This window comes from Oncorhynchus clarkii, chromosome 31 (genome assembly GCF_045791955.1).
Source record: "Oncorhynchus clarkii lewisi isolate Uvic-CL-2024 chromosome 31, UVic_Ocla_1.0, whole genome shotgun sequence".
Classification (NCBI taxonomy): domain Eukaryota; kingdom Metazoa; phylum Chordata; class Actinopteri; order Salmoniformes; family Salmonidae; genus Oncorhynchus; species Oncorhynchus clarkii.
The window spans coordinates 12,443,136-12,468,805 of NC_092177.1; the positions used below are offsets into that span (position 1 = coordinate 12,443,136).

At 41.1% G+C, this 25,670-nt stretch overlaps 2 protein-coding genes and 1 pseudogene across 2 annotated transcripts; all 3 read right to left on the reverse strand.

The window, feature by feature from the left end:
* Nucleotides 1-2,494: 2,494 nt before the first annotated feature.
* On the reverse strand, nt 2,495-11,266 carry LOC139390445 (vesicle transport protein SEC20-like; annotated as a pseudogene).
* LOC139390578 (V-type proton ATPase subunit e 1-like) lies at nt 11,155-15,116 on the reverse strand. The gene is made up of 4 exons (XM_071137785.1): nt 14,890-15,116; nt 14,239-14,286; nt 13,035-13,160; nt 11,155-12,194 (listed from the first exon to the last, which is right to left on the reverse strand). Exons 1-3 carry the CDS (start codon nt 14,991-14,993, stop codon nt 13,067-13,069), a joined length of 246 nt encoding a protein of 81 aa, XP_070993886.1. The 5' UTR covers nt 14,994-15,116; the 3' UTR covers nt 11,155-12,194; nt 13,035-13,066.
* Nucleotides 15,117-21,710: 6,594 nt separating this feature from the next.
* LOC139390692 (large ribosomal subunit protein uL24) lies at nt 21,711-24,770 on the reverse strand. Its single transcript, XM_071137995.1, has 4 exons — nt 24,716-24,770; nt 23,651-23,826; nt 23,309-23,449; nt 21,711-21,877 (listed from the first exon to the last, which is right to left on the reverse strand). Exons 2-4 carry the CDS (start codon nt 23,816-23,818, stop codon nt 21,749-21,751), a joined length of 438 nt encoding a protein of 145 aa, XP_070994096.1. The 5' UTR covers nt 23,819-23,826; nt 24,716-24,770; the 3' UTR covers nt 21,711-21,748.
* Between the last annotated feature and the right edge of the window lie 900 nt (nt 24,771-25,670).

A 25,670-nucleotide genomic window follows, 5' to 3' on the forward strand; every position in this document is an offset into this window, starting at 1 on the left:
AGTACTATTTCACTCCTGAATGTATTTAGGCTTGCCATAACAAAGGGGTTGAAAACTGAAATTCCTGCTTTTCATTTGTAATTAATAACATTTCTAAAGACACACTTTGATATTATGGAGAAGAGTGTGTAGATCAGTGAGTGACACATCCCAATTTAATCCATTTTAAATTCAGTCTGTAACAACAAAATGTGGAAAAGGTTAAGGGGTGTGAATACTTTCTGAAGGCACTGTAGCACATTAAAAGCCCTTTAGGCAGCATTGTGTGGGGGAGCCCACTTCCCCTCACTCTGTGGTACTCAGTGTAGAACACAGTTCAGGGCCTGCCACTAAACAGGACCTATTCACATCTCAAGATCATGCACACCTCTCCTCTTGATTGACACTATCACGGTGCTCTGTAAGAATAGCTCCTTTTGCTTGACATAGAGCTGCTATAAGTGTGCAGCTAAAGGGACGGGATGAGGAATTGGCCGAACACAATGGCTGCCACTTTAAAACGAGTAAGAACCGCTTAGCCATCTCTTAGGTCTATTGACTCTCTCCACATGTACTCACTAATGCGTGTCACTGTCAAAAATTGTTTTTTAAATGTTGTATTGTCACATAGGTGCAGTAAAATCTGTGGTTTTATATGGTCAACCGTAGTAGTACAGCGTACCTGGAGCAAATGATGGTTAAGTGCCTTGCTCAAGGGCATATCAGATTTTTCACCTTTGGGTATTTGAACAAGCAATCTACCGGTTACTGGCCCAACGCTGTAACCACTAGGCTATCTGCACAGTCTGTCCCCACTGATTCGGAGTCAGATATGACATATAACACACGCAACTGAGACAACTCAGGGAGACTAAGTCAGAGGCCTTTATTGGTACACTGAACAGAAACGTCAACACAAAAATAGATTTATATTTCCCAAATTACATGTGAGACCATCACCACAAAGAGGGGTGGAGAGGTCATGCAGCTACCAGCCCCCCTCTACACACATCCCTTACAAAGTGTTGAAAAGGCAACGTCAGATAACAGGTCCACGCCAACCTAAAAATACCCCCCCACCCTCCACCCCCGGTGGAAAGAAAGGGAGCAGGAGAGGAAAACGGGTCAGAGTAATCTGCTTTTCTGGGTCTTATCTGAAGAAAGGCAGAGATGCATGGTTCCTTATCGGTGACTATGTGATTACTGCCACAGCTTTTCAGATTTGTTTCTGCCCTGGTGCCTGGGCTGCTCAGTTCCCCTTGCTGCTAGCTTTTCTGCCCTGGTGCCTAGGCTGCTCAGTTCCCCCTGCTGCTAGCTTTTCTGCCCTGGTGCCTGGGCTGCTCAGTTCCCCCTGCTGCTAGCTTTTCTGCCCTGGTGCCTGGGCTGCTCAGTTCCCCCTGCTGCTAGCTTTTCTGCCCTGGTTGGTCAGCACTGTACCCAGTACTGTTCACCCTGCTGCTAGCTTTTCTGCCCTGGTTGGTCAGCACTGTACCCAGTACAGTTCACCCTGCTGCTAGCTTTTCTGCCCTGGTTGGTCAGCACTGTACCCAGTTCTGTTCACCCTGCTGCTAGCTTTTCTGCCCTGGTTGGTCAGCACTGTACCCAGTTCTGTTCACCCTGCTGCTAGCTTTTCTGCCCTGGTTGGTCAGCACTGTACCCAGTACAGTTCACCCTGCTGCTAGCTTTTCTGCCCTGGTTGGTCAGCACTGTACCCAGTTCTGTTCACCCTGCTGCTAGCTTTTCTGCCCTGGTTGGTCAGCACTGTACCCAGTTCTGTTCACCCTGCTGCTAGCTTTTCTGCCCTGGTTGGTCAGCACTGTACCCAGTACAGTTCACCCTGCTGCCAGGTACTGAGAGCAGGCCTCACCACTGCTGAGCCAAGCCAGCTAGCTCCGTAAGGAAATACTGACGACCAGATGCTGGACAAGAGTCACTGAAACTTGTGTGGGTGATATGTACATCCTACATGTCCACGCTGCTGCTTGGAGATTCATTTTTGTTTATTTTTACACTATTTAATAATGTCAACGTTTTGTTCAAAAACTGATTACATTACAGAGAATGTGTTACACATAGACATGAATCCCTATACTTTAAATAATGGTCAGGCGAAAATGTAATCTGCATTAAATAAGGCAAGTACTACAATACATTTATTTCTCTTTCAGAGCAGGATATAAATAACTGGGCAACAGCTTTAACTTCCTGAGATGGAATAATACAGTAACATGATAATCATAACAATTGGTTACATTAACCATCAAACTTTCCTCTAAGTATTGCAAACAGCTGATATTCCTTCCATGACATAACAAATGTTTAAAATAGGCTTATCCCCAAAGCCATTTCTACTGTGTGTGTGCACAAGTCTTTAAAATGTTGATTTGGATTTACATTAATAAGCAGTATGTTAATGTTACAATACTTCTCTCACACGACTCACTTATGTCATAAATTATCTTATATGATCATAGTTACTCGAATCAAAGTTGCTCTAAAAGTAACTTAGTTAAAGTTAGTTGTGTCTGGTCTGGAGGAAAAATAATCTCTTCTTGAGGATGTAGAAGATCGCTGTGAGAAAGAGTACGAGAGCGAGGAAGATTAGCAGTTTGTCAGTGAGCTCCCTGAGGTTGTACATAGTGATGAGCTTTCTCCCCAGCTGGATGGTTCCGGTCATGGCCTTAAACTCATCATTCATCTCCAGGACTGCCTAAGACAAGGTTGCTATAGAGGAGAGAGTCCACACTGGGCAAAGACTTTGAGTTTGGACATACAGTTGAAGGCTGAAGTTTACATACACCTTAACCAAATACATTTAAACTCAGTTTTTCACAATTCCTGACATTTAATCCTAGTAAAAATTCCCTGTCTAAGGTCAGTTCGGATCACCACTTTATTTTAAGAATGTGAAATGTCAGAAAAATAGTAGAGAGAATTATTTATTTCAGCTTTAATTTCTTTCATCACATTCCCAGTGGGTCAGAAGTTTACATACACTCAATTAGTATTTGGTAGAATTGCCTTTAAATTGTTTAACTTGGGTCAAACGTTTCGGGTAGCCTTCCACATGCTTCCCACAATAATCTGGGTGAATTTTGGCCCATTCCTCCTGACAGAGCTGGTGTAACTGAGTCAGGTTTGTAGTCCTCCTTGCATGCTACATGCTTTTTCAGTTCTGCCCACAAATGTTCTATAGGATTGAGGTCAGGGCTTTGTGATGGCCACTCCAATACCTTGACTTTGTTGTCCATAAGCCATTTTGCCACAACTATTGAAGTATGCTTGGGGTCATTGTCCAATTGGAAGATCCATTTGTGACCAAACTTTAACTACCTGACTGATGTCTTGAGATGTTGCTTCAATATATCCACATCATTTTCCTACCTCATGATGCCATCTATTTTGTGAAGTGCACCAGTCCCTCCTGCAGCAAAGCACTCCTACAACATGATGCTGCAACCCCGTGCTTCATGGTTGGGATGGTGTTCTTTGGCTTGCAAGCATCCCCCTTTTTCCTCCAAAACATAACGATGGTCATTATGGCAAAACAGTTCTATTTTTGTTTCATCAGACCAGATGAATTTCTCCAAAATGTACGATCTTTGTCCCCATGTGCAGTTGCAAACTGTAGTCTGGCTTTTTTATGGCGGTTTTTGTGCAGTGGCTTCTTCCTTGCTAAGCGGCCTTTCAGGTTATGTCAATATAGGACTCATTTTACTGTGGATATAGATACTTTTGTAGCGGTTTCCTCTAGCATCTTCACAAGGTCCTTTGCTGTTGTTTTAGGATTGATTTGCTCTTTTCGAACCAAAGTACATTCATCTCTAGGAGACAGAACGCGTCTCCTTCCTGAGCGGTATGACGGCTGCGTGGTCCCATGGTGTTTATACTTGCATACTATTGTTTGTACAGATGAACATGGTACCTTCAGGCATTTGGAAATTGCTCCCAAGGATGAACCAGACTTGTGGAGGTCTACAACTTTTTTTCAGAGGTCTTGGCCGATTTATTTTGATTTTCCCATGATGTCAAGCAAATAGGCACTGAGTTTGAAGGTAGGCCTTGAAATACATCCACAGGTACACCTCCAATTGACTCAAATTATGTCAATTAGCCTATCAGAAGCTTCTAAAGCCATGACATAATTTTCTGGAATTTTCCAAGCTGATTAAAGGCACAGTCAACTTAGTGTATGTAAACTTCTGACCCACTGGAATTGTGATACAGTGAATTATAAGTGAAATAATCTGTCTGTAAACAATTGTTGGAAAAATGACTTGTGTCATGCACAAAGTAGATGTCCTAACTGACTTGCCCAAACTATAGTTTTTGTGGAGTGGTTGAAAAACGAGTTTTAATGGCTCCAACCTAAGTGTATGTAAACTTCCGACTTCAACTGTATCAAATACTGCCAGCTGTTACTGCCAGCTGTTTGCTTGTATTTAAATAAGGCACCTGAGAAAGAAACAGTCCTTGGGTCCTCCATTTTGAAGTCTTTTGGTGGAACCATCTCCATATTGTTCTCACCAGTGGTGTAATGGAAGGTAAACACAGCAAATGGCACTTACACACCTTTTTAAAGTTGCTCAAACGTTTACCCACCTATTGCAAACAAATGCATTGTAAATATAGGGAGCATTACTTTATTCACTGTGAAAGGCGATCAGTGTTTACCCACTTTTTACCACTACATCACTGCTTCTCATTCATCTAGTTCTTACAGATGTGTAAACACTGAAGGAAAAGGGAGCTGGGGGATGGGGTCAGGGGCCGAAATTATAAACACTACTGTCCTCTCAGAAACAAGACTCCGATATCATTCAATCTCTGTACTCTAGGGGGAGCCACTCACCCAGCATGGTTATGGATTCCTCACTCTGCGTCACCTGCTGTGACATCATCTGGCTGATGCTCATCAGGCTCTCTGTGATGTCACTGGACGTCTGGGCCAGGCCCTCTTTGGTCACCTTTCTGATTAGAGGAAAAAAAAACAAACATTCTAAATCTTCATAGTAACAGACAACAATAAGACAAAGTATAAACACACAGTGGGTGAAATAAGGGAAAGACAATGAAACACTCCAGAAGAGTATCTAGAAACAGGCAATATCGTTTACCTTTGTCTAAATTCACTATCTCCTCCATAGAGAAGAGATTCCTTCTCCAGGTTGTCCAGCGACAGTTTACTGGCCAGGTTGGCTTTCTTCCATACTGTCTGGTTAATGTAGGGATAGAAAACACACCGTTTCATTAGGATGCTTGCGTACAGTTTATGCAGTACAGACTGGATTCAGTACTGAAGCAACAGCAGTAATCCACACTCCTACCGTGCTAATCCACACTCCTACCGTGCTAATCCACACTCCTACCGTGCTAATCCACACTCCTACCATGCTATTATACCTGAGCATCTGCCTGCGGTGTCTGTCCACCTCACTGAGTAGAGCCAGTTTGTCTGACTCCTTGTCATGCTCCCTCCCCATCTGATCTAGGTCCAGTCAAATACTGTTCAATTCGTCAACAATAACTATGACTAAAAATACTCCTCAAGTACCTATTTTTCCTGATTAAAACTATGAAACGTAACGCCCTGTGAAAAAAAACATTACCTTTTCATTTTAGTCAACAAAAATCTGACGAAACGAGAATTCCACAACAGCATAATGGACATTTATTTTGTCATTAAGCATTTTTTCATACATTTTGTACAATCAGAAACATGCAAGCAAAATATTTAATGCAATCCTCTCATTGACAGAATTTACACATTTCAGTTGCGCGGTCTGATTGAGCTGATCTGCCCGGCTCTGCCACACAGTCACTTCAGTCACATCAATAGCTCTATTTCCCCATGTGCGCTGTTATTCATTCATCTGTGTTGCGGCTCTCATGCCGCAGTCAGGAAATGCGACACGTGGTTCATTTTTTCATATGGGAAAAATGAATGCTATTTGTTGACTATTAAACGTACAGTAATGCTTCTGGCATTTTTGTAAAACTCAAATACCCCTTTCAATGAAACCACTAGAATTTAACCCCTTGACAGTTATGATGGAAAGAAAATTAGAGCTGTAAATTGTTTAACCTGTAGCCAAGCCTTTATAGACTACATGGTTAATTACGGCAGGCATTGGTTATAATCTGCCACAATATCAAATGTTGCCAGCTAAGGTATACGAGGCCTAGTTAGACAAGGCACGTGGTGGAAATTAGAGGTAGCCTAAATATTCGTTATTTAATAGACAAAACGCACTGACTAAGTGACTAAAACTAGACTAAAATTGTCCAGATTGTCAGTCGACTGATAACTAAAATTAACTAAGGATGAATCATCCCCAGCTTCCAATTGGCTCATTCATCCCCCATCCTCTCCCCTGTAACTATTATCCATGTCATTACTGTAAATGAGAATGTTTTCTCAGTCAATTTACATGGTAAAATAAGGGTTAAATAAAAATAAATGAAATGACTAGAAGTTTATTTGGATAGTCCATCTGTAGATGCTCTTTAGACTATCAGTAACATTTAAGCTAACTATATACTAACCCTAAAGCATGAAACATGATAATCTTGCTGCTGATAGACTGCCAATATGTATTTATTACAGTAGGAGGCCGTTTCTTGTCTCGCTAGAACAAACGCGGTACCTGCTGCGTGCTGAACTGGTAGCAACGAACCTACAGCAATGGTTGTCAGTAGCCAACATCTTGACTTTGAGCCAATCAGAGAGCACAAACCTCCACGAAGGGGAGCATAAAGAAGGGCATTTTCTCTGTACATCCACGATGAGCCAGTCACACTTCATATGCAGTGAAGGCTATGGGATGGTAGCTACCGAAGTGACAGACGCAGCAATGCCCACAACACTAAATACTTCCTCCAAACTAGTTAACCACTGTAGCTAGTATTGACAATATATCACAATAGATTAGCTAGTTTCTATGAAACAGCTGCTTGTGTTAGCTGCCGAATTAGTGCAGTGTCCTTAGCCATGTTGTGCTAGCTAATATGCTAACGTTAGCTAGCAAGCTAAACATTCGGCTATGGGCTGGCTGGCACTGGCAGTATGGGATTATAGACAGTGCCTTCAGAAAGTATTCACACCCCTTGACTTTTTCCACATTTTGTTGTTACAAATGTATTTTATTGTAATTTTTTTGTAAACAATCTACACAAAATACTCTGTCAAAGTGGAAGAAAAAAATTCATTTTTAAATGTTTTAATAGAAAATAAAACACTTATGTAGTGTTTTGATTAGATAAGTATTCAACCCCTTGAGTGACGACATGTTAGAATCACCTTTGGAAGCGTTTATTTCTGGGTAAATCTGTCTCTAAGATCTTTGCAAACCTGGATTGTACAATATTTGCCCCTTATTCGTAAAAAATAATATTTGGTTAGGTTATTAAAAAAGAATGGTTTTTGATAATTTTTTTTAGACATTAAATTCCCTATGCATTGTGGGTTGAAAGCTGTAACTGAATAATACAATTAATTAAAATCCCATTCATGATGGTAGTGACTCCTCGTTACTGCTTATCACTTAACCATCATTTATTCACATGACTTTAATAAAATATTACATTTGTTGTTCAAAAACAGGCAAATAAACAAATGTTGGTTATTCGCTCAGCACTAATATTTGGCCTTGTGTTTTAGGTTACTGTCCTGCTAAAAGGTGGATTTGTCTCCCAGTGTCTGTTGGAAAGCAAAAAAGTCCTCTAGGACTTAGCCTGTGCTTAGCTTTACTCCTTTTCTTTTGACCAAAAACTAAACTCTAGACAAGCATACCCATAACATGATGCAGCTATCCCCGTGCTTGAAAATATGAGGAGTGGTATCCAGTGATGTGTTGGATTTTTCCCCAAACATAATGCTTTGTATTCAGGACCAAAAGTACATTTTTTGCAGTTTTAGTTTAGTGCCTCATTCTGTACACGCTTCCTTTTCACGCTGTCATTTAGGTTAGTATTGTGGAGTAACTACAATGTTGTTGACCCATCCTCAGTTCTCCAATCACAGCCATTAAAAACCTGTTTTAAAGTCACCAGTGGCCTCATGGTGAAATCCCTCAGTGGTTTCCTTCCTCTCCATCAAATGAGCTTGGAAGGACACCTGTATCTTGGAGGGACAGGGTGTATTAATAGTTTTGATACATAATCCAAAATGTAACTTCATACTCAAAGCGATTCTCAATACACGTTTTTTTATTCTACCCCCATCTACCAATAGGAGCCCTTCTTTGCCAGGCACTGAAAACCTCCCTGGTCTTTGTCGTTGAATCTGTGCTTGAAATTCACTGCTCGACTGAGGGACCTTACAGATAATTGTATGTATGGGCTACGAAGACGGGGTAGTGATTCAAATTCATGGCAAACACCATTATTGCACAAAGAGTGAGTCCATGCAACTAATCTGACTTGTTAAGCACATTTTTACTCCTGAACTTTAGGCTTGCCATAACAAAGACACTTCTGATTAGAATTTTTTATTAACTTGTAAACATTTCTAAAAACGTAATTCCATATTGACACTCTGTGGTATTGTGTGCAGATCAGTGACTAAATATAAATGTAATCCACTTTAAAATCAGGCAGTAAAACCAAAATGTGGAAAAAGTCAAGGGATGTGAATACTTTCTGAAGGCACTATCTAGTTGTGGCCGTCTGGGATATGTTAACATTAACTAACTAGCTAAACATTTGTCTATGGGCTGGCACTGGCAGTAAGACGACATGAAGAGTGAATTAAATAGTTTCTTTGTTATCTAGCTAGGTAGTTATCTAGCTCTTAAGGGTTTTCTACTAAATAGCAACATCAGCACCAAAGACTTGTATTACTCCATCTGTGTTAGCGCAGATAGCTCGGAATGTAGTCCATTAGCATACCCAAACAACACGGCATACCCGAACAACACTACTGCCACCTCGTGGTGGAGTGTTTCAACAAGGCTGAGTGGCTGACTTCCAAGGTCTTTGCTGTGTGAACTCTAAAGAGATCGAACAGTGTCGGCAGTCAAGAGGTGGTAGGTAACCCCCTTTGTTTTTACACTGCTGCTACTCGCTGTTTATTAATCACTTTACCCCTACCTGTACAAATGACCTTGACTAACCTGTACCCCCACACATTGACTGGGTACCGGTACCGCCTGTATATAGCCTCGTTATTTTGTGTTACTTTATTTAGTAAATATTTATTGAACGGCATTGTTGGTTAAGGGCTTTTAGGTAAGCATTTCATGGTAAGGTTGAACCTGTTGAATTTGGCGCATGTGACAAATACAATTTGATTTGATTTAAGTACTGTCGGCAGGCAAATGTTTGCCAATCCTACCGGTTTGCCTGAGCATTTAAAGTTGGATTTATTTGGATAGTGTCTTGTTTTGCACAAACTATAGTTTATATATGCATATTACAGATAGGCCATCTATAGATATTAGTGAGGCTCTACAGACTATTTCACCTAACCCCTGCAAGCAGTTGCAAATCCAGACGGTTGATAAATTCTACAGATGGTCATACTATCCGAATAAAGCGACCGAAATGACTAAAATGTGACTAAGACTAAAATAGCTGCCAATATTTGCACAGCTGTCAAACACGCAGTAGTTTCCTACAAACACCGATGGCTACAGCTCAATATACCTGATGTACAAAAGGGTTGAATATCAAGTCTAAATAGGCTTGCTCAGTCTCCTTTTCGCCATGTCTGATAGATATGGACAGGTAAAATCTGCACCAGGCAGTTGAAGGACAGGAAATTAGGAATGGAGCATATATATTTTATATATATATATATATATATATTTTTTTTTTACATTGAGACGTATTGGAGACAGGAGGATTAACTATGTATCTTATGTGAATCCGTAGCCAGTGGTGTAAAGTACTAAAGTGGTTTTTGGGGTATCTGTAATATTATTAAAATATATTATATTTTTGACTACATTTACTTCACTACATTCCTTAAGAAAATATTGTACTTTTTACTCCATACATTTTGAATGCTTAGCAGGACAGGGAAATAGTCCCGATTCACGCATTTATCAAGCGAACATCCCTGGACTTCGATACTGCCTCTGATCTGGCATACTCACACATATGCTTCGCTGGTAAATTGTCTGAATGTTGGAGTGTGCCCGTGACCTTCCGTAAATAAAATTTTAAAAAAAGGTGCCATCTGGTTTGCTTAATATAAGGACTTTGAAATTATTTATAATTTCCCTTTTGATACTTAAGTATATTTTAAACCACATACTTTTAGACTTTTACTCAAGTAGAATTTTACTGTGTGCCTTTTAACTTTATAGAAAATTAATAAAGTATCTTTACTTGTACTCAATTATGACAATTGGGTAACGTTACGTTACGGACAGCGGTGGAAAAAGTAAGGTTTTGTTTTCACTTCGGCAATCAACTCTGTCAGTTTGACGCGTGGTCCTGTACACTCACTGATTTCCTAATTTCAATGAGTTCAAATCAAAATGTATTTGTCACGTGCGCCGAACACAACAGGTAGACCTTACAGTGAAATGCTTACTTACAGGCTCTAACCAATGGTGCCAAAAAAAGTGTGTGTGTGGGTAAGTAAAGAAATAAAACAGTTAAAAAGACATTTGAAAAGAGTAGCAACGATATATACAGACACCTGTTAGTCAGGCTTATTGAGGTAGTATGTACATGTAGGTATTGTTAAAGCAACTATATGCATATGATGAACAGAGAGTAGCAGAAGCTAAAAAGTGGCGTTGGGTTAATGAGAGATAAAGATCAAATCTGGCAAATGTATTTTGTGTGATATCCAAAACAATAAATCAGTCAAAATCTATTCTAACTCCCAGCCATTGTACCAAAATGGGTAGGTGGCCATTGCTGAATAAAGAGCCCAAACAGCTGCGACAGAAAACAAGGTTATTCTCCACAATGAGAACAGCAACATACGTATTATATAGTCAAGAACAAGCGCTTACTGAATCGAAAGTCATACCTGCACGAGAGCTTTTATTTCCAAGTCATGTTTGATGATTTCTTGCTGGCATATTCAGACGTGGACAAGAGGACACCATGCTCGACAACAAACCGCAAGGAATATCACTTGGTTAAAAAGAGGGTATTTTGGTGTTGAGCAACAAGAACCAGTTTAACAAAATGCAAAAACTTGTAAATCAATAGGTGGATTGATGGTTTAATATCTATAATTTCTAAGGACAATGAATGAAAGCCATCACAAACACCCAATGAGGGACACATGGAATCAAAGAAAGGCCACATTACGTGCAACATACATATTAACATATGAGGTAGCTATAGTCCAATTAAAAGGAGCCTAAAGTTACCGTTTAGAGGCCAATTGGCTCCGGCAGGCGAACCAGTATGAATCGATTATTCATTGCGGTACGGTTCTAGAAACATAAAGCCCTTTACTTTCATATCACATCAAAAATAATTTCACAAATTCTAAATATACACTTAATGCAGTTTTAACCAGTTATTTTACACGTTTGTGGCGCCCATCTTCCATGTACACGCAGGTGTTCCTAGTCGCAGAAAGCGAATTAGCAGGTAGTCGCTTCTGTCTACCGTAAACAAACGCTGTAAAAACGGAAATTTGACCGTTTGGGAACCCTAACCCTATTAAAAATAAGTGTAGTAATTTAACATATTTTTCCATAGCTGATATGAAAGATACGTTCCTATGTTTCCAAAACCTTACCGCAAGCTATGCTTGTTTATGTTTAGAGGAAGCATCGGGGCTCCTCTGGCGAGAAGTTGGTATAGTCAATAGGCGCTAAGGTTAGTTAGCGTCTATGAATGGCAAAGGGGGATACCTAGTCAGTTGTACAACTGAATGCATTCAACTGAAATGTGTCTTCCGCATTTAACCCAACACCGAATGGGCTAGGGTAACTAGTACCATGCCTTGCAAGATCATATATCAGTATTAGAGAATCAAAAAGTCACAGCACAATATACAGAACAAGCCATACAAATCAAAGAAAAGGTTGATACTTCCATTCTTAAAGTAGTAAAGAGGATATTTTCAGAAAAGTCCTTTGGGGATCAGTTTGTACGAAGCACCTTTGCAGGCATCTCTCCACACTCTCTAAGGTCAGGTGTCAAAGGCTGGGTAAGGCTCTAGATTTACAAGAACAGTTCCCTTAGTGATGAGGCGATCGAGTGCTTCATTGGTGTACAGCAGTGAGTCAGGTCCTCTCCTACAGAGAAAATGTTTAAAGTTAATTATGTATTGCTTTTTCCATCTGGGCATTGCTTTCAGATCAGTGCAGATGATGGAGATGAGACGATTTCATAAAAAGTACAGATTAAAATAGATAAGGAGTGGAAGCCACAACTACAGACTAGTATTGACAGAGAGAGGTTTATTTGTTAATCGATTCATTTAATCTTGTGGCCTACACATTTGTAGCTAAAAAGGCTGAATTGCCTTAGACTTACAGACGACACAAGGAGCCGAGGCATCTGACTGAGTTTACCTGTAGCAGGAGAGGAGACCGAGGCATCTGACCGAGTTTACCTGTAGCGGGAGAGGAGACCGAGGCATCTGACCGAGTTTACCTGTAGCGGGAGAGGAGACCGAGGCATCTGACCGAGTTTACCTGTAGCGGGAGAGGAGACTGAGGCATCTGACCGAGTTTACCTGTAGCGGGAGAGGAGACCGAGGCATCTGACCGAGTTTACCTGTAGCAGGAGAGGAGACCGAGGCATCTGACCGAGTTTACCTGTAGCAGGAGAGGAGACCGAGGCATCTGACCGAGTTTACCTGTAGCGGGAGAGGAGACGAGGCATCTGACCGAGTTTACCTGTAGCGGGAGAGGAGACCGAGGCATCTGACCGAGTTTACCTGTAGCGGGAGAGGAGACTGAGGCATCTGACCGAGTTTACCTGTAGCGGGAGAGGAGCAAGGGCTGGTATACTAGGGCCAGTGGGTTTACCTGTAGCAGGGGATGGGCCGAGGACTGGTAGACTAGGGCCAGTGGGTTTACCTGTAGCAGGGGATGGGCCGAGGACTGGTAGACTAGGGCCAGTGGGTTTACCTGTAGCAGGGGATGGGCCGAGGACTGGTAGACTAGGGCCAGTGGTAGTACATGTACCAGATGGTATCGTTCTTTAGAGCTGGTCCAAACAGAGGGTTGAGCTGGGCCAGGATCGCTATCAGCCAGCTGAAAACATACAACACATACTAATGATTACACATCGACATATGTCTGTCATGGCTTCTGTTATGTCTAACGGCGTTCTTTGTGGACCCCAGGAAGAATAGTGGTCACTAAAGCATCTAATGGGGATCTAAATGAGGAACAAAGATACCTTGTTCTACCCTATAGTAATGGATGAACATCACAGCAGGGTAAGCTATAATAGAGGAATCCAACTAAGAGTTCAGCAGACTGAAGGAGACAACAAATCACTAGATACTTCCCTCTGCTGCCGTGAACACCATCCCCATTATGTGGCCTGCACTGCACCCTGGTGGACATATGGTAAAGTAACATGACACGGCTTTATCTGCTAGCCTCAGCTTCAGAAGCTAAATAATTAACTAGGAAATTAAATGGCATCTCAGGACTACCAGGTTATATTGAATGGAATGATTACGTACAATACAAGCAATAGCCATACTCTCGGATCATTGACCCACCGTACTCTAGGGATAGATTTATTTTCTCTATTGGAAAAAACGACCGCGATGAACTTTGAGCGTGTCAACATCTGTTAATGACTGGTAATCATTATGTACTGATGTTGGGACATTGAAATCGAGCTGCAGTCGTCCCAATCAATGTTAATGGCAAATGACCTAAGGGAGAATGGTGTTCCCTCTCTGTGTCTCTATGTGGGACAGATGCTGAACACTTCCCTAGCTCCAATTATAGGCCAAATAGTCCCGTTTCACACTTTCATGAAAGCAACATTATGCATGATGCAAGATTCAACACACACAACACTGGGCTGTAATCATTACGTCGATTCTGTTTCAAAACGTTTTGCAACAAAAAACATTTACGCAAAACAGAAAACGCAAAAGAGAGTTTATATTGGTCAAATTCAGGTATGTCCTTCCCAGTTTCATTTGCTCTGTTTGATTCTTAAAATGGTAAAGGGTTTCCGTAATGAATACACCCTTGATGTTGCCCGCCTGCGCCCTGTTCCAACCAACGGAGCCAAATTAATACAAGAAGGGCCCTCATAGTGATACTGTTAAATATTCAGCTACATTCCTGGGAGGACTATACTTACAACAGGTAGCAGCAGACAGCAGTTAGCACCAACATGGTAACTATCACTCTGCAGAGGAGGAGAGAGAGGCATTATTGCACTGGGCCAAGACATTATTACAAAGCAGTAACAAGACATTAGGCTATTGATTTGTACAACAACAAACCAAATGTTAGTCCTATATCTATGGTTTATTATGGCAAGTGCCCATCTCCCAGGCGTACTACTAGGCCTACTTCATGCAGATAGGGCTTTATTATGCCAACTTCAGTCACATGCAAGTGACAGAGCAGATGGGAACTAGAAATGGACTGGGGAAGTTCCAAAATTACATCTTAATTCGTCTATATTCCATCCATTTTTATCCAACAAAACGAAATTTGCCAAATATTAAAGCTTATTAGTACTTTAAAGTCAACTCAACTATTGTTGGCCATGATGAGCAATATATTTGACAAAAGAACCAGCTGCCAAAAAGTATAATAATTTAGCAACTGACTAAAAAGCTAATAAAAAGTTATTGTACGCATACACATAAAATAGGTTTCACATTTCCCACGAATATGAATACAAGAGCCATTTGAGGTCTAGCATGAAGTACGTCCTTTGTTTGCAAACTTTTATAGTTAGTAAGATATTGCTTTTTTCTATCATGTTAGCTAATTTACTCACCCTCTGTTCGGTCCCTTGGGGACAAACCACGGCACAACTCCACCAATAATCCCCCAAAACAGAGTCATCACCGACATAGGAATTACAAAACTAAGCTCCGCCATGTCTGTCTTTGGTTATAGAGTTTTAAAAGTAGAAAAAGTTAATTTATGCGCTTGACAACGCTACACGACCTCGAAGTAGCGAAATGCTACCAGACTAGGAAGTATGGATCACATGACGTCGCCACAATAAACTGGGCTGGTAGTCAAAGATTTTTTATAAATAAACCAAGATAGACCATAGCCTGTCGTTTCCAATGCGAACAGATGGGTCATAGTGGGCAGAACAAGCATGCGGGCACGAGCTAGCGAGATCATATTGGCCCGTTCTAGCATACATCTGTATAGTTCCGTTGGGGACGCCTACTCTGTGAAATGCGCGTGTGCAATAACTCGATTTTGCACTCCTAAACAACGCGATTGTTTACAACTTTAGCAAAGGCGAAAGTCTACAAAACTTAGTCCACTCTGTTCATAACATATTTTATTTTTGGGAACAGCAAACTGTATTGAGATCAAATGTTTAATCGATGAGAAAATTTGCTAAACGTATCCCAAAATCCATCTCGTTCCAGCTTCTCCCACTCCCCGCCAGTGTGCTTCCTCTCACTACCATATTTGGTAGTGAGTGGAAACGCCAAACGGATGCTTCATAATCCAGTGATATACAGTGCCTTGCGAAAGTATTCGGCCCCCTTGAACTTTGCGACCTTTTGGCACATTTCAGGCTTCAAACATAAAGATATAGAACTGTATTTTTTTTGTGAAGAATCAACAACAAGAGGGACACAATCATGAAGTGGAACGACATTTAGTGGATATTTCAAACTTTTTTAACAAATCAAAAACTGAAAAATTGGGCGTGCAAAATTATTCAGCCCCCTTGCCTACGCCGATGACATTGCTCATCCATATGTACATATTCTTATTCCATTCCTTTACTTAGATGTATTGTTTATATATATATATATATATATATATATATATATATATATATATACCTTTATATATATAAGGCTCTGGAGCAACGAACCGCCCTTGCTGTCTCTGCCTGGCCGGTTCCCCTCTTTCCACTGGGATTCTCTGCCTCTAACCCTATTACAGGGGCTGAGTCACTGGCTTACTGGGGCTCTCTCATGCCGTCCCTGGAGGGGGTGCGTCACCTGAGTGGGTTGATTCACTGATGTGGTCATCCTGTCTGGGTTGTGATTTGATTTGATTTGATATTTCAACAAGGAACACAGACTGAGACCAAGGTGTCTTTTACAGCTGGGCCCTGCGTACAATGATTCAGAAACTACACAAGACAAAGAAAACGATCACAGATAACACAACAACAAAAAATACAGCAGCAGATTGTTACATTTACACACAGGTTATTCCCCTAACAGGTTATTCCCCTAACAGGTTATTCCCCTAACAGGTTATTCTATTAACAGCACAATATCTTGCATTACCCGAAACAGTTACAAGCAATACAAAAATACAAATCCTCCAATAAATGTTTAAAATGGGCGACAAGAGTCTTAAGTTTAAGTTTAGTCTGCAGGCTATTCCATAGGCAAGGAGTGTAACAGGAAAAGGCAGCCATACCCAACTCTGTGGAAATCACATGGGCCTCAAGTGTAATCCATGTTTGAGACCTGGTTTTAGGAATTATAATTATAATATTGATGAGTGATGATAAATAAGAAGGTAGTTTATTCAGAAGTGCTTTATAGACACCACGAGAGCTTGTTGTTCTCGTCTCACGGACAGCAAAGTCCAACCCACATTTTGATATAAAACACAAAGGTGAGTTCTGTAGCTAGCACCCGTAGTTAACCTAAGTGTGCAATGATAAGTAGCATCCAGCGATTTAAGTGTGGATGCCGTAGCATGCATGTAGATAATATCCACATAATCTATAACAGACATAAAAGTAGCTTGCACAATTTGTCTTCTATTTGTAGAGGACAAACCTGTCCTGTTTCTAAAGAGGAAACCTAGCTTGATTTTTAGCCATTTATAAAGTTTGTCCATATGTATTTTAAAAGACAGTTTATCATCCAACCATATCTTTAAGTATTTATATGCAGAGACCTGATTAAATCTAGAACCATCTAAGCTCAAGTGTAATTTCAACCAACTTTTTGAACCTATTAAAAATCATAATGTGTGTTTTCTTTGCATTTAAAACAAGTTTTAGCTGTATAAAGACCCTTGTAATATCTTCATATCTGTATCCAATAGTGATAATGCTTGGTCAGCCGTTGAAGCGATAGAGTACATGACAGTGTCATCAGCATATAAATTAATTTGACACTTTCTTATCTCATCACCGATATTGTTTATGTAGAGAGTGAACAGTAATGGACCAAGTATAGAACCTTGTGGGACCCCTTTAACCAACTCCAATGGCTCCTACTGGATGTCCTCGACTCTAACAGCCTGATTTCCATCCTTTAGATCACATATGTCAGAGTCAAGGCCCGCGGGCCACATCCGGCCCGCAAGAAGGTTTTTTACGGCCCCTGGGATGATCTTGATTTATTATTAGAACCGGCCCGCAGCAAGCCGGCAGCCCGCAGATCTTTTACACGCACCAATACTACATTTCCCACAATGCAAAGGTGACGCACCGAGCAGTAGGCTGCTTCATTTCAATATTTATTGGCACAGCAGTCGTCAGCATCACAGTAAAATTAACTTTCAGATACCCATCAAAAATGGCAAAACGGAAGGTGGATACTGAGAACCGGGGGTTTCAAACAAGGTGGGAGTCGGAGTATATGTTCACGAAGGTAGCTGGAAAACCTGTGTGTCTTCTGTGTGGAGAAAGTGTGGCGGTACTGAAAGAGTATAATCTGAGACGACATTATGAAACGAAACACGCGGACAAAAACAAGAATATGGACATGGAACAAAGGCTACAAAAGGCAGAGGAATTAAAACGAGGCCTCAAATCTCGACAGGCTCTGTTCAAAAAAGCCAAATCACAAGGCCAGGCTGCTGTCAAGGCCAGTTTTATTTTGGCAGAAGAGATCGCTAAATCAGCCCGGCCATTTACGGAGGGGGATTTCATCAAAAACTGCATGATTAAAGTTTGTGACGAAGTTTGCCCAGAAAAAAGGCAACTCTTTTTAAATGTGAGTCTGAGCAGAAACACCATTGCCGAGAGAGTAGACCAGTTGTCCATCAATCTAAAAGAGCAGCTTGTGAAAAAGGGAAAAGATTTTATTGCATATTCCTTGGCTGTGGATGAGAGCACCGACATTTCTGACATTGCCCAGTTGTCAATTTTCATCCGCGGAGTGGACTCCAACCTAAGCGTGACAGAGGAGTTTTTGGCTTTACGTCCTATGCATGGCACAACTACGGGGCATGATTTGTATGAAGAGGTGTCAAGATGTGTAAATGAGATGGAGCTGCCTTGGGAAAAACTCGTGGGTTTGACAACCGACGGAGCACCTGCGATGTGTGGACACAGGAGCGGACTGGTGGCGAAGATACGGGAAAAGATGCAAGAGGAAAACGCGACAGGTGAGCTGACAGCTTATCATTGTATCATACACCAGGAAGCGTTGTGCGGTAAAGCCTTGAAAATGGAGCATGTAATGAGCATCATCACGCGCACAGTTAACTTTATCAGAGCCAAAGGTTTGAATCACCGCCAGTTCAAGGCATTTCTGACGGAGTTAGAAACGGAGCATGGTGATTTGCCTTATCACACAGAGGTGCGATGGCTAAGCCAGGGAAAGGTGCTTCAAAGATGTTTCGAGCTTCGTGAGGAGATTTGTCTGTTCTTGGACAGCAAAGGGAAAGACACAACACAACTCCGAGACGAAATGTTTCTGTGTGAAATGGCTTTTCTGTGTGACATTACGAGTCATCTGAATGCAATAAACTTGCAGCTGCAGGGTCGGGATCGTGTCATCTCTGATATGTACAGTACAGTGAAGGCATTTAAAACCAAACTGACTCTGTGGGAGACGCAGATGCGGAAAGAAAATTTGAGCCACTTTCCCAGCTGCCAGACCATGAAAGAGAAGCTCTCTACCAGTGCGTTCCCGAGCACACAGTTGGCTGATAAAATAGGTATGCTTGCCGCTGACTTTCGACGCCGATTTGCTGACTTTGAAGCACAAAAAAGCAGGTTGGAACTGCTCGGTAACCCATTTGCTGTTGACGTGGAAAGCTCACCACCAAACCTCCAAATGGAGTTGATTGACCTCCAATGCAATGATGCACTGAGGGCAAAATATGCGGCAGTGGGTGCTGCGGAGTTCGCCCGTTTCCTCCCCGGCACAATGCCCCAGCTGCGCATCCAGGCTGCTCAAACGTTGTCTATGTTTGGCAGCACATACCTGTGTGAACAACTGTTTTCTTTGATGAACCTGAACAAAACATCACACAGAAGTCGACTTACTGCTGAACACCTCCACTCAATTCTGAGGATTTCTTCAGCTCAGAGCCTTACCCCGAACATTGATGAACTTGTGGAAAAGATGGGACACCACCAAGTATCACCCTCAACCTCAAACAAGTGAACATTACTGTGCAATCACATATTTAGAGTTTTTACTCAGTTCAAGTTTAAAAGTTAAAATTTAATATTTGTTTTCACTGCATGTTACTTCTCCTTAAACAAAGTGTTGTTTTTGATTAATAGATTTTTGCACTTTATTTTTTTGTATTTCAATCCAATTATATTTTAAAAATATTTCAGTTGAGTGGATGATAGAAAATTGCTATTATTGTTTTTTCTTTGAAGTAAATTTAGCCCACTTTTGCTAAAATAGAAAATATAGTCTACTGATGGTGCCTTGAATACCGGTTTCTTTCATTTAATGTTCATGTTATGGGGATATTTATATAAAGGAAATTTGTCTTTTGTGTCTGTTGAAAATTAAAGATTACTGACAGAGCCATAAGAAAATATTGCTTTATTTATCTGATCATATTGTAATATATTTGTTAGGTTTTCAGTAGGTTCAATTAGGTTCACTAGACTATATGCGTCATTTAAAATTTTTTCAATGAACATTCGAACAGTCCGGCCCTCGTCTTGTAGCTGATTTTTTTATTTGGCCCTCCGTCCATTTGACTTTGACACCCCTGCTTTAGATAGTCATGAAACCAACGACAGGCATCCAATCCCAGTCCTATTGATGACAGTTCGGTCACTGATGATCCCAGATTCCGATGTAATTTGCTACGGCAGGGAAGTCAAGGAGTTTCCTCGTTTAAGTGAGTTAACAGTTTTCCAGAATTTAGCGGGATCACCAGCAGACTCTGTCATAGCATCAAGAAAATACCTAGATTTTGAATTTTTATCCCCTCCGTCCATTTATTTCTTAATTGCCTAAAAAGCAGCTAATCAGCTGTTTCACCAGTTTTCCTCGCCAAGGCCCATGCTTGATTATTTTGCAGAAAGGGGATTTTCAAATCACAGGAGAACGAAGGATTAGTTCAATTTTTTACTCTAAATCGCTTTAACGGGCGTGTTGATCGGCCATAAAGGTAAACATTGCTGAAAAGAAAGAGAACTCTGAAACTGGGTCCATTATGCAGTTTACGGATAAAAGCTCTGAATAATAAAGGTAATGGATAAAGGCTTGCTCTGAGAAGTGTTTATAGTTTCTCTTTAGAATTGTACAGGGGCAGTTTTTTTTAGACTAGTATCTCTGATACATGCAATAGGGCATTGGTCACTGATGTCATTAGCAAATAACCCACTAGCTATATATTTGTGAGGTGTATTTGTAAAGATAAGGTCTATTAATGTAGATTTTTGGGGGTCTTTTGGATTAGGACAGGTAGGTATAGTTATTAGTTGAGTAAGATTTAGTTCGTTACAAATGTCTTTTAATTTAAACGATGCTGGCATCAGCCAGTCCAGATTGAGATCTCCGATAATCAATCATTCAAATTGAAATGGACAGTGACATCTAGGTCTACCCACTGTCTGCTCTGTAGACATTATACCCAGCTAACAGAGTCTGGAGAAGAGACACAGCCAGGATTCAGATATAATCATGTCAGCATGTGATCGTGAGACCAGTATTTCAATCAAATCTAGCTTTTGGATCAAGCTTCTAGCATTCAAATGAATAATTCCTAGAGCTCATAACAGATGGTACATTCAAGGTAATATTAGATGAGCGACGCTTTCTCGTGTAACTACTGACAGGCCTGAGTTGGATGGAGACGAAATTACTTCTAACAATACCACTCTGCCTGTACGAGGAACGGTACCTTGACAGTAGTGTAACAATAACATAAAGTCCATCAAAAGTTTCAACCATGTTAGCAGCAACTGTAGAGCTATTTAAAGCTATGGGGGGGAGCAGTGAGTATAGTCTGATGAGGAATTGTTCCGAGTATCAACCCCCATGGCTATGTAGCGTCAATTCTCACATGCCCTGTATGAGGCTATAGTGAGAGCCAGGCTTGAGAGAATGCTTGTACCATACCTATTCAGATGTAATCCATCCCGGAGAAATACATTTGGTCGATGTAGAATGTGTATTAGGTAGTTGTTGTGGAATTGTTAGATTACATGTTAGATAGTGCTGCACTGTCAGAACTAGAAGCACAAGCATTTCACTACACTCGCAATAACATCTGCTAACCATGTGTATGTGACCAATAGAATTCGTTTTGGACGTGAACCATCATGCGATTAGGCCGGTTCCACCAAACCAGAGTATTAGGCAAAACAAAAACATCCCCATACGTGTGGCTTGCCCACTGTGCAGCACTTTACTGTGATAAAACCATTTACGACAGACAATTAAATAGATTTTTTACAACAGTTTATTGTAAACAATACATTTTCACTCTGCCATCTTCTCAATGGTTTCCTCCTTGTATTTGCCCTTCTCCTTTCCATCAGCGCGAGACTTGGCCTTACGCTCCAGGATCTTCTTGCGATCCTTGTCCAGCTTTAGCCTGGTGATCACAACCTGAGAGGGAAGAGGGAAAAGAGATGTGATTGGCACAATCATTTAGAGCAGGAGGATTGGTTTTAGGTCAACTTCAATATAAAGTGTGGTGAAAAGACAAGATTCCTGAAACCCAAACTGAATTCCTCTTCACGAAGAAACACTTCTCAGCCACAATACTAGTCTAGCTACACCATGGAAAAACATCTCAGCCACAATACTAGTCTAGCTACGCCATGGAGAAACATCTCAGCCACAATACTAGTCTAGCTACGCCATGGAGAAACATCTCAGCCACAATACTAGTCTAGCTACGCCATGGAGAAACATCTCAGCCACAATACTAGTCTAGCTACACCATGGAGAAACATCTCAGCCATAATACAAGTCTAGCTACACCAGATGTAGGCTAGGCTTGAGTAGCTAAATTGTGAGTTTCTACAAAACAATGGACATTATATGCAATCCCAATCAGTAATGACAAATCCATGTCCAGACATAACACGGAGAGACTTTCTATTAGACAAATGAGAAGAGCTCTCAAATTCTACACACGACTGGGGGGGGGGGACTATATCAAAATGTATTACTACTAGTAATATCACTGATGTCCAAGACCAACCGGAGCCAAGTAGGAATGCAATGACCATCAAAAATAAGTAACCTAGGCTAGTCTCACAATTTAACATTGATCCGAGGCAACGGCTTACATGTCAGGTAACTGCACTAAGCGGAGTACTAGGTAGTAGTCAATGTTTCTTCCCCAGTACAAAGCATACACAAGGTGCCTGCTGCCATACGACATGTTCAAATCAGTTAAGATGTCCAGAGACTTACAGTAAGGCGGACTACAGTCAACTAATCTTCCTTCATAACAGGAAAACACCCATTGCCATGATATCTGGGATGAAACAAGTGGCGAATGGCAAATAACTGTACATTGGCTCAGTTTACCCAGGCACCCTACGGAAACATTTTAACTCTTTCTCAAGTAAACGTTCCTTGATTCCACACCATGTCAAAGTGCATTGGAGAAAATCAATAAGAAAAGCATCTAGAAACTGATGTGTTACCATGGCTTGTCCAACAGAAATACGCTATTTTATTTGTTTTTTATTTTTTAAACCGACCATGGCCCAGGTGTGGTGACCACTGAGCTTGGACACACTGATAAACCTGCATGTATTTAGAAATTCCTACAGGTATGCAACACCAACAGGTAGCTGCTGAGAATGGAAGTTATTTAGATGGTGTTAAAGCTAGTTTTTTTTTTGCGTCACTCCACAACAGAAAATAGTAATTTTTGAAAAACCATTGTGGACCACTCACATTTAGTTGAGACACGAAAACAATCATTATCAACAATGGTACAGACGTCATGTATAATACATCTATACATATGTGTCAAAAAGGTACAGGTGTGTGACTACAGGTAAGATGCCAGAGCCTCACCTTGCTGGGGTGGATGCCGACGTGCACGGTGGTGCCGTTGGCCTTCTCTCTCTGCACGCGCTCAATGTAGATGACGTACTTCTTCCTGTAGACCTGCACTACCTTGCCAATCTGCTGGCCTTTGTAGTGTCCACGGACAACCTGCACAGCAAAAAACATGGAAAATATCATTAATGACCACGTGACCAAAATCCTAACGTTCATTTGAATTGGTCAGAAATCAGGTGTTAGTTCTGGACTGGAATTTTATGTAGTTCCTCGGGCGTGTTAGTAACAACTAATAAAGACAACCTCATAATTAGTATCAAGTCTGGTCAAACTGTGTAGTTCTGGGGTCTTTACCTGGACCTCGTCGTCCTTGCGGATGGGCATGGACCTCGCATTGTACTTCTGACGGAGCTCCTTGGAGAGGGGGGAGGACATAATCTTCCTCCGGATGTGTGAGGGGGCATTGAAGTGCCTCTTGCGGTTCTTACGCCGCGAGGATGTCACAAATGGATTCAGCTTCATGTTGATGACTGTAGGGCAAACACAGTAGACAACATTCAGACTAGAGCGGTAGGATGGCCCGACAGATTAATCACAACTTGCTACATTTGTCGTCTAGGCAACATGTGTTTGTTACCAGTAACAAACCAAAACAACTGCATAGTTTATGTACAAAACAAAGCGAAGAGATTCCCGACCGAAAAGGTAACGTTTGATCGCTAGCCTTATTAGCGAGCACCTCAAGTGATATACTGTTGTTAAGGTGAAGCTAGTTAGTTACATAGCTAACGTTAGCTGGGTAACGATAGCTTGTCATTATCGGGAACTCATGTCAATAGCTACAACATTTAGCTAGCTAGACAAGCTATCCACCCAACAACTGCATAACTAACGTTTAACAATTCAGAGACAATCAGAGACCACCACTTACAAGTTCACACAAAAATCAATGAGCTGCTATGTACGCGTCATCACATCCATGCTTTCAACATGGCATGGGTACACAGATAGCTAGCTACCTAGCAAGGTTGCGAATGCTATGTTTGATGCTTGTCAAGCGCAGTGGACTTCAGTGTTAGCGACATTCAAACGACACATTTCAATGCCATGGGGTTCGCTAAAATATGAGACACTATGAAAACAAATCGTGAAATGAATGTTCAGGCCCAGCTCAATTCGTAGCCTGTCTGCCATTCTCTGGGGTTTAACGGGTAGCTAGCAAGCCAGCACCGGTCGAGGGATGCAGATTACGATACGTTTCTATTTAGCAACCAATATAAAATGTGGCTCCAATAGTGATCACTATAGAAATATATCAGCGGTACCTGACTCTACGAGTACTTTTGGGGACCAACACAAGTGTATAACATAGGATGGATGTTGATAACTTTGGTGAAAATGTCAACAAGGAATTCTTACCCTGCCGATTACTCCTCTATGACCGGCGGAAAAGAGACTCTCATTGTACTTCCGCTCGCATTAGTTCACACATGAGTCCCGCGAGAAGTGCACACACAGAATGAGAGTTACTGCTGCTTGTACTTCGAAGCTGGAAGTTACATCAATCAAAATAATCAATTTTAATCAAAAATAAAAATGTACAAATGTGTATGTAGTACATTGACAAATATGAAATGTTTCTTTGTTCCTACAAGATTGTTACTGTGCTTTGGAGTTTCACATTAGTCAATGGAATGTATTTTGGCTGTTTATGGATTAGGCCTACAATTTCATGAAAGTATTAAATCCAGTAAGGGACGACGACGCCAACAAGAGAAAAAGCATATCGTTTAATGGGGAGGCATCGTTTGATGGAACAGTTCCAATGCCTCTCAGAGCATGCTATAGGTTGGTGGTCAGTGTGTGTGTGTGAGTTCGTCAGGGCGGGCTTTGAACTGTATGGAAGTATACTGGAGTAGAATACGCGCAGTATGGATATTGACCAGCAGATGTCGCCATAAAGCATGATGTAATTTAGTCGGACCTCCTGGACCTTTTAGGACTTTCCATCTTGACTGACAGACACCCTGACCATCAATTAGTAGGCAATATTTCCCGAGAAGACACCTAATACAAACAAACTACACCGAACAAAATTATAAACACAACATGAGAGCCATGGAATGACTGGTCACTTTAATAATGGAACACTAGTCACTTTAATAATGGAACACTGGTCACTTTAATAATGGAACACTAGTCACTTTAATAATGGAACACTAGTCACTTTAATAATGGAACACTGGTCACTTTAATAATGGAATCAGTGGTTACTTTAGTAATGGAATCACTAGTCACTTTAATAATGGAACACTGGTCACTTTAATAATGGAATCAGTGGTTACTTTAGTAATGGAACACTAGTCACTTTAAT

Excerpts from the sequence above, each read along its gene's own strand:
- LOC139390578 (XM_071137785.1), bottom strand. The coding sequence starts at position 14,993 with ATGGCGGAGCTTAGTTTTGTAATTCCTATGTCGGTGATGACTCTGTTT. Across the intron at positions 14,287-14,889 it reads CCCAAGGGACCGAACAGAGG|AGTGATAGTTACCATGTTGG; the intron begins GTGAGTAAATTA and ends CCTCCTCTGCAG. Across the intron at positions 13,161-14,238 it reads GCTGTCTGCTGCTACCTGTT|CTGGCTGATAGCGATCCTGG; the intron begins GTAAGTATAGTC and ends GTATGTTTTCAG.
- LOC139390692 (XM_071137995.1), bottom strand. The coding sequence starts at position 23,818 with ATGAAGCTGAATCCATTTGTGACATCCTCGCGGCGTAAGAACCGCAAG. Across the intron at positions 23,450-23,650 it reads GCAAGGACGACGAGGTCCAG|GTTGTCCGTGGACACTACAA; the intron begins GTAAAGACCCCA and ends TTTGCTGTGCAG. Across the intron at positions 21,878-23,308 it reads TCGGCATCCACCCCAGCAAG|GTTGTGATCACCAGGCTAAA; the intron begins GTGAGGCTCTGG and ends CTTCCCTCTCAG.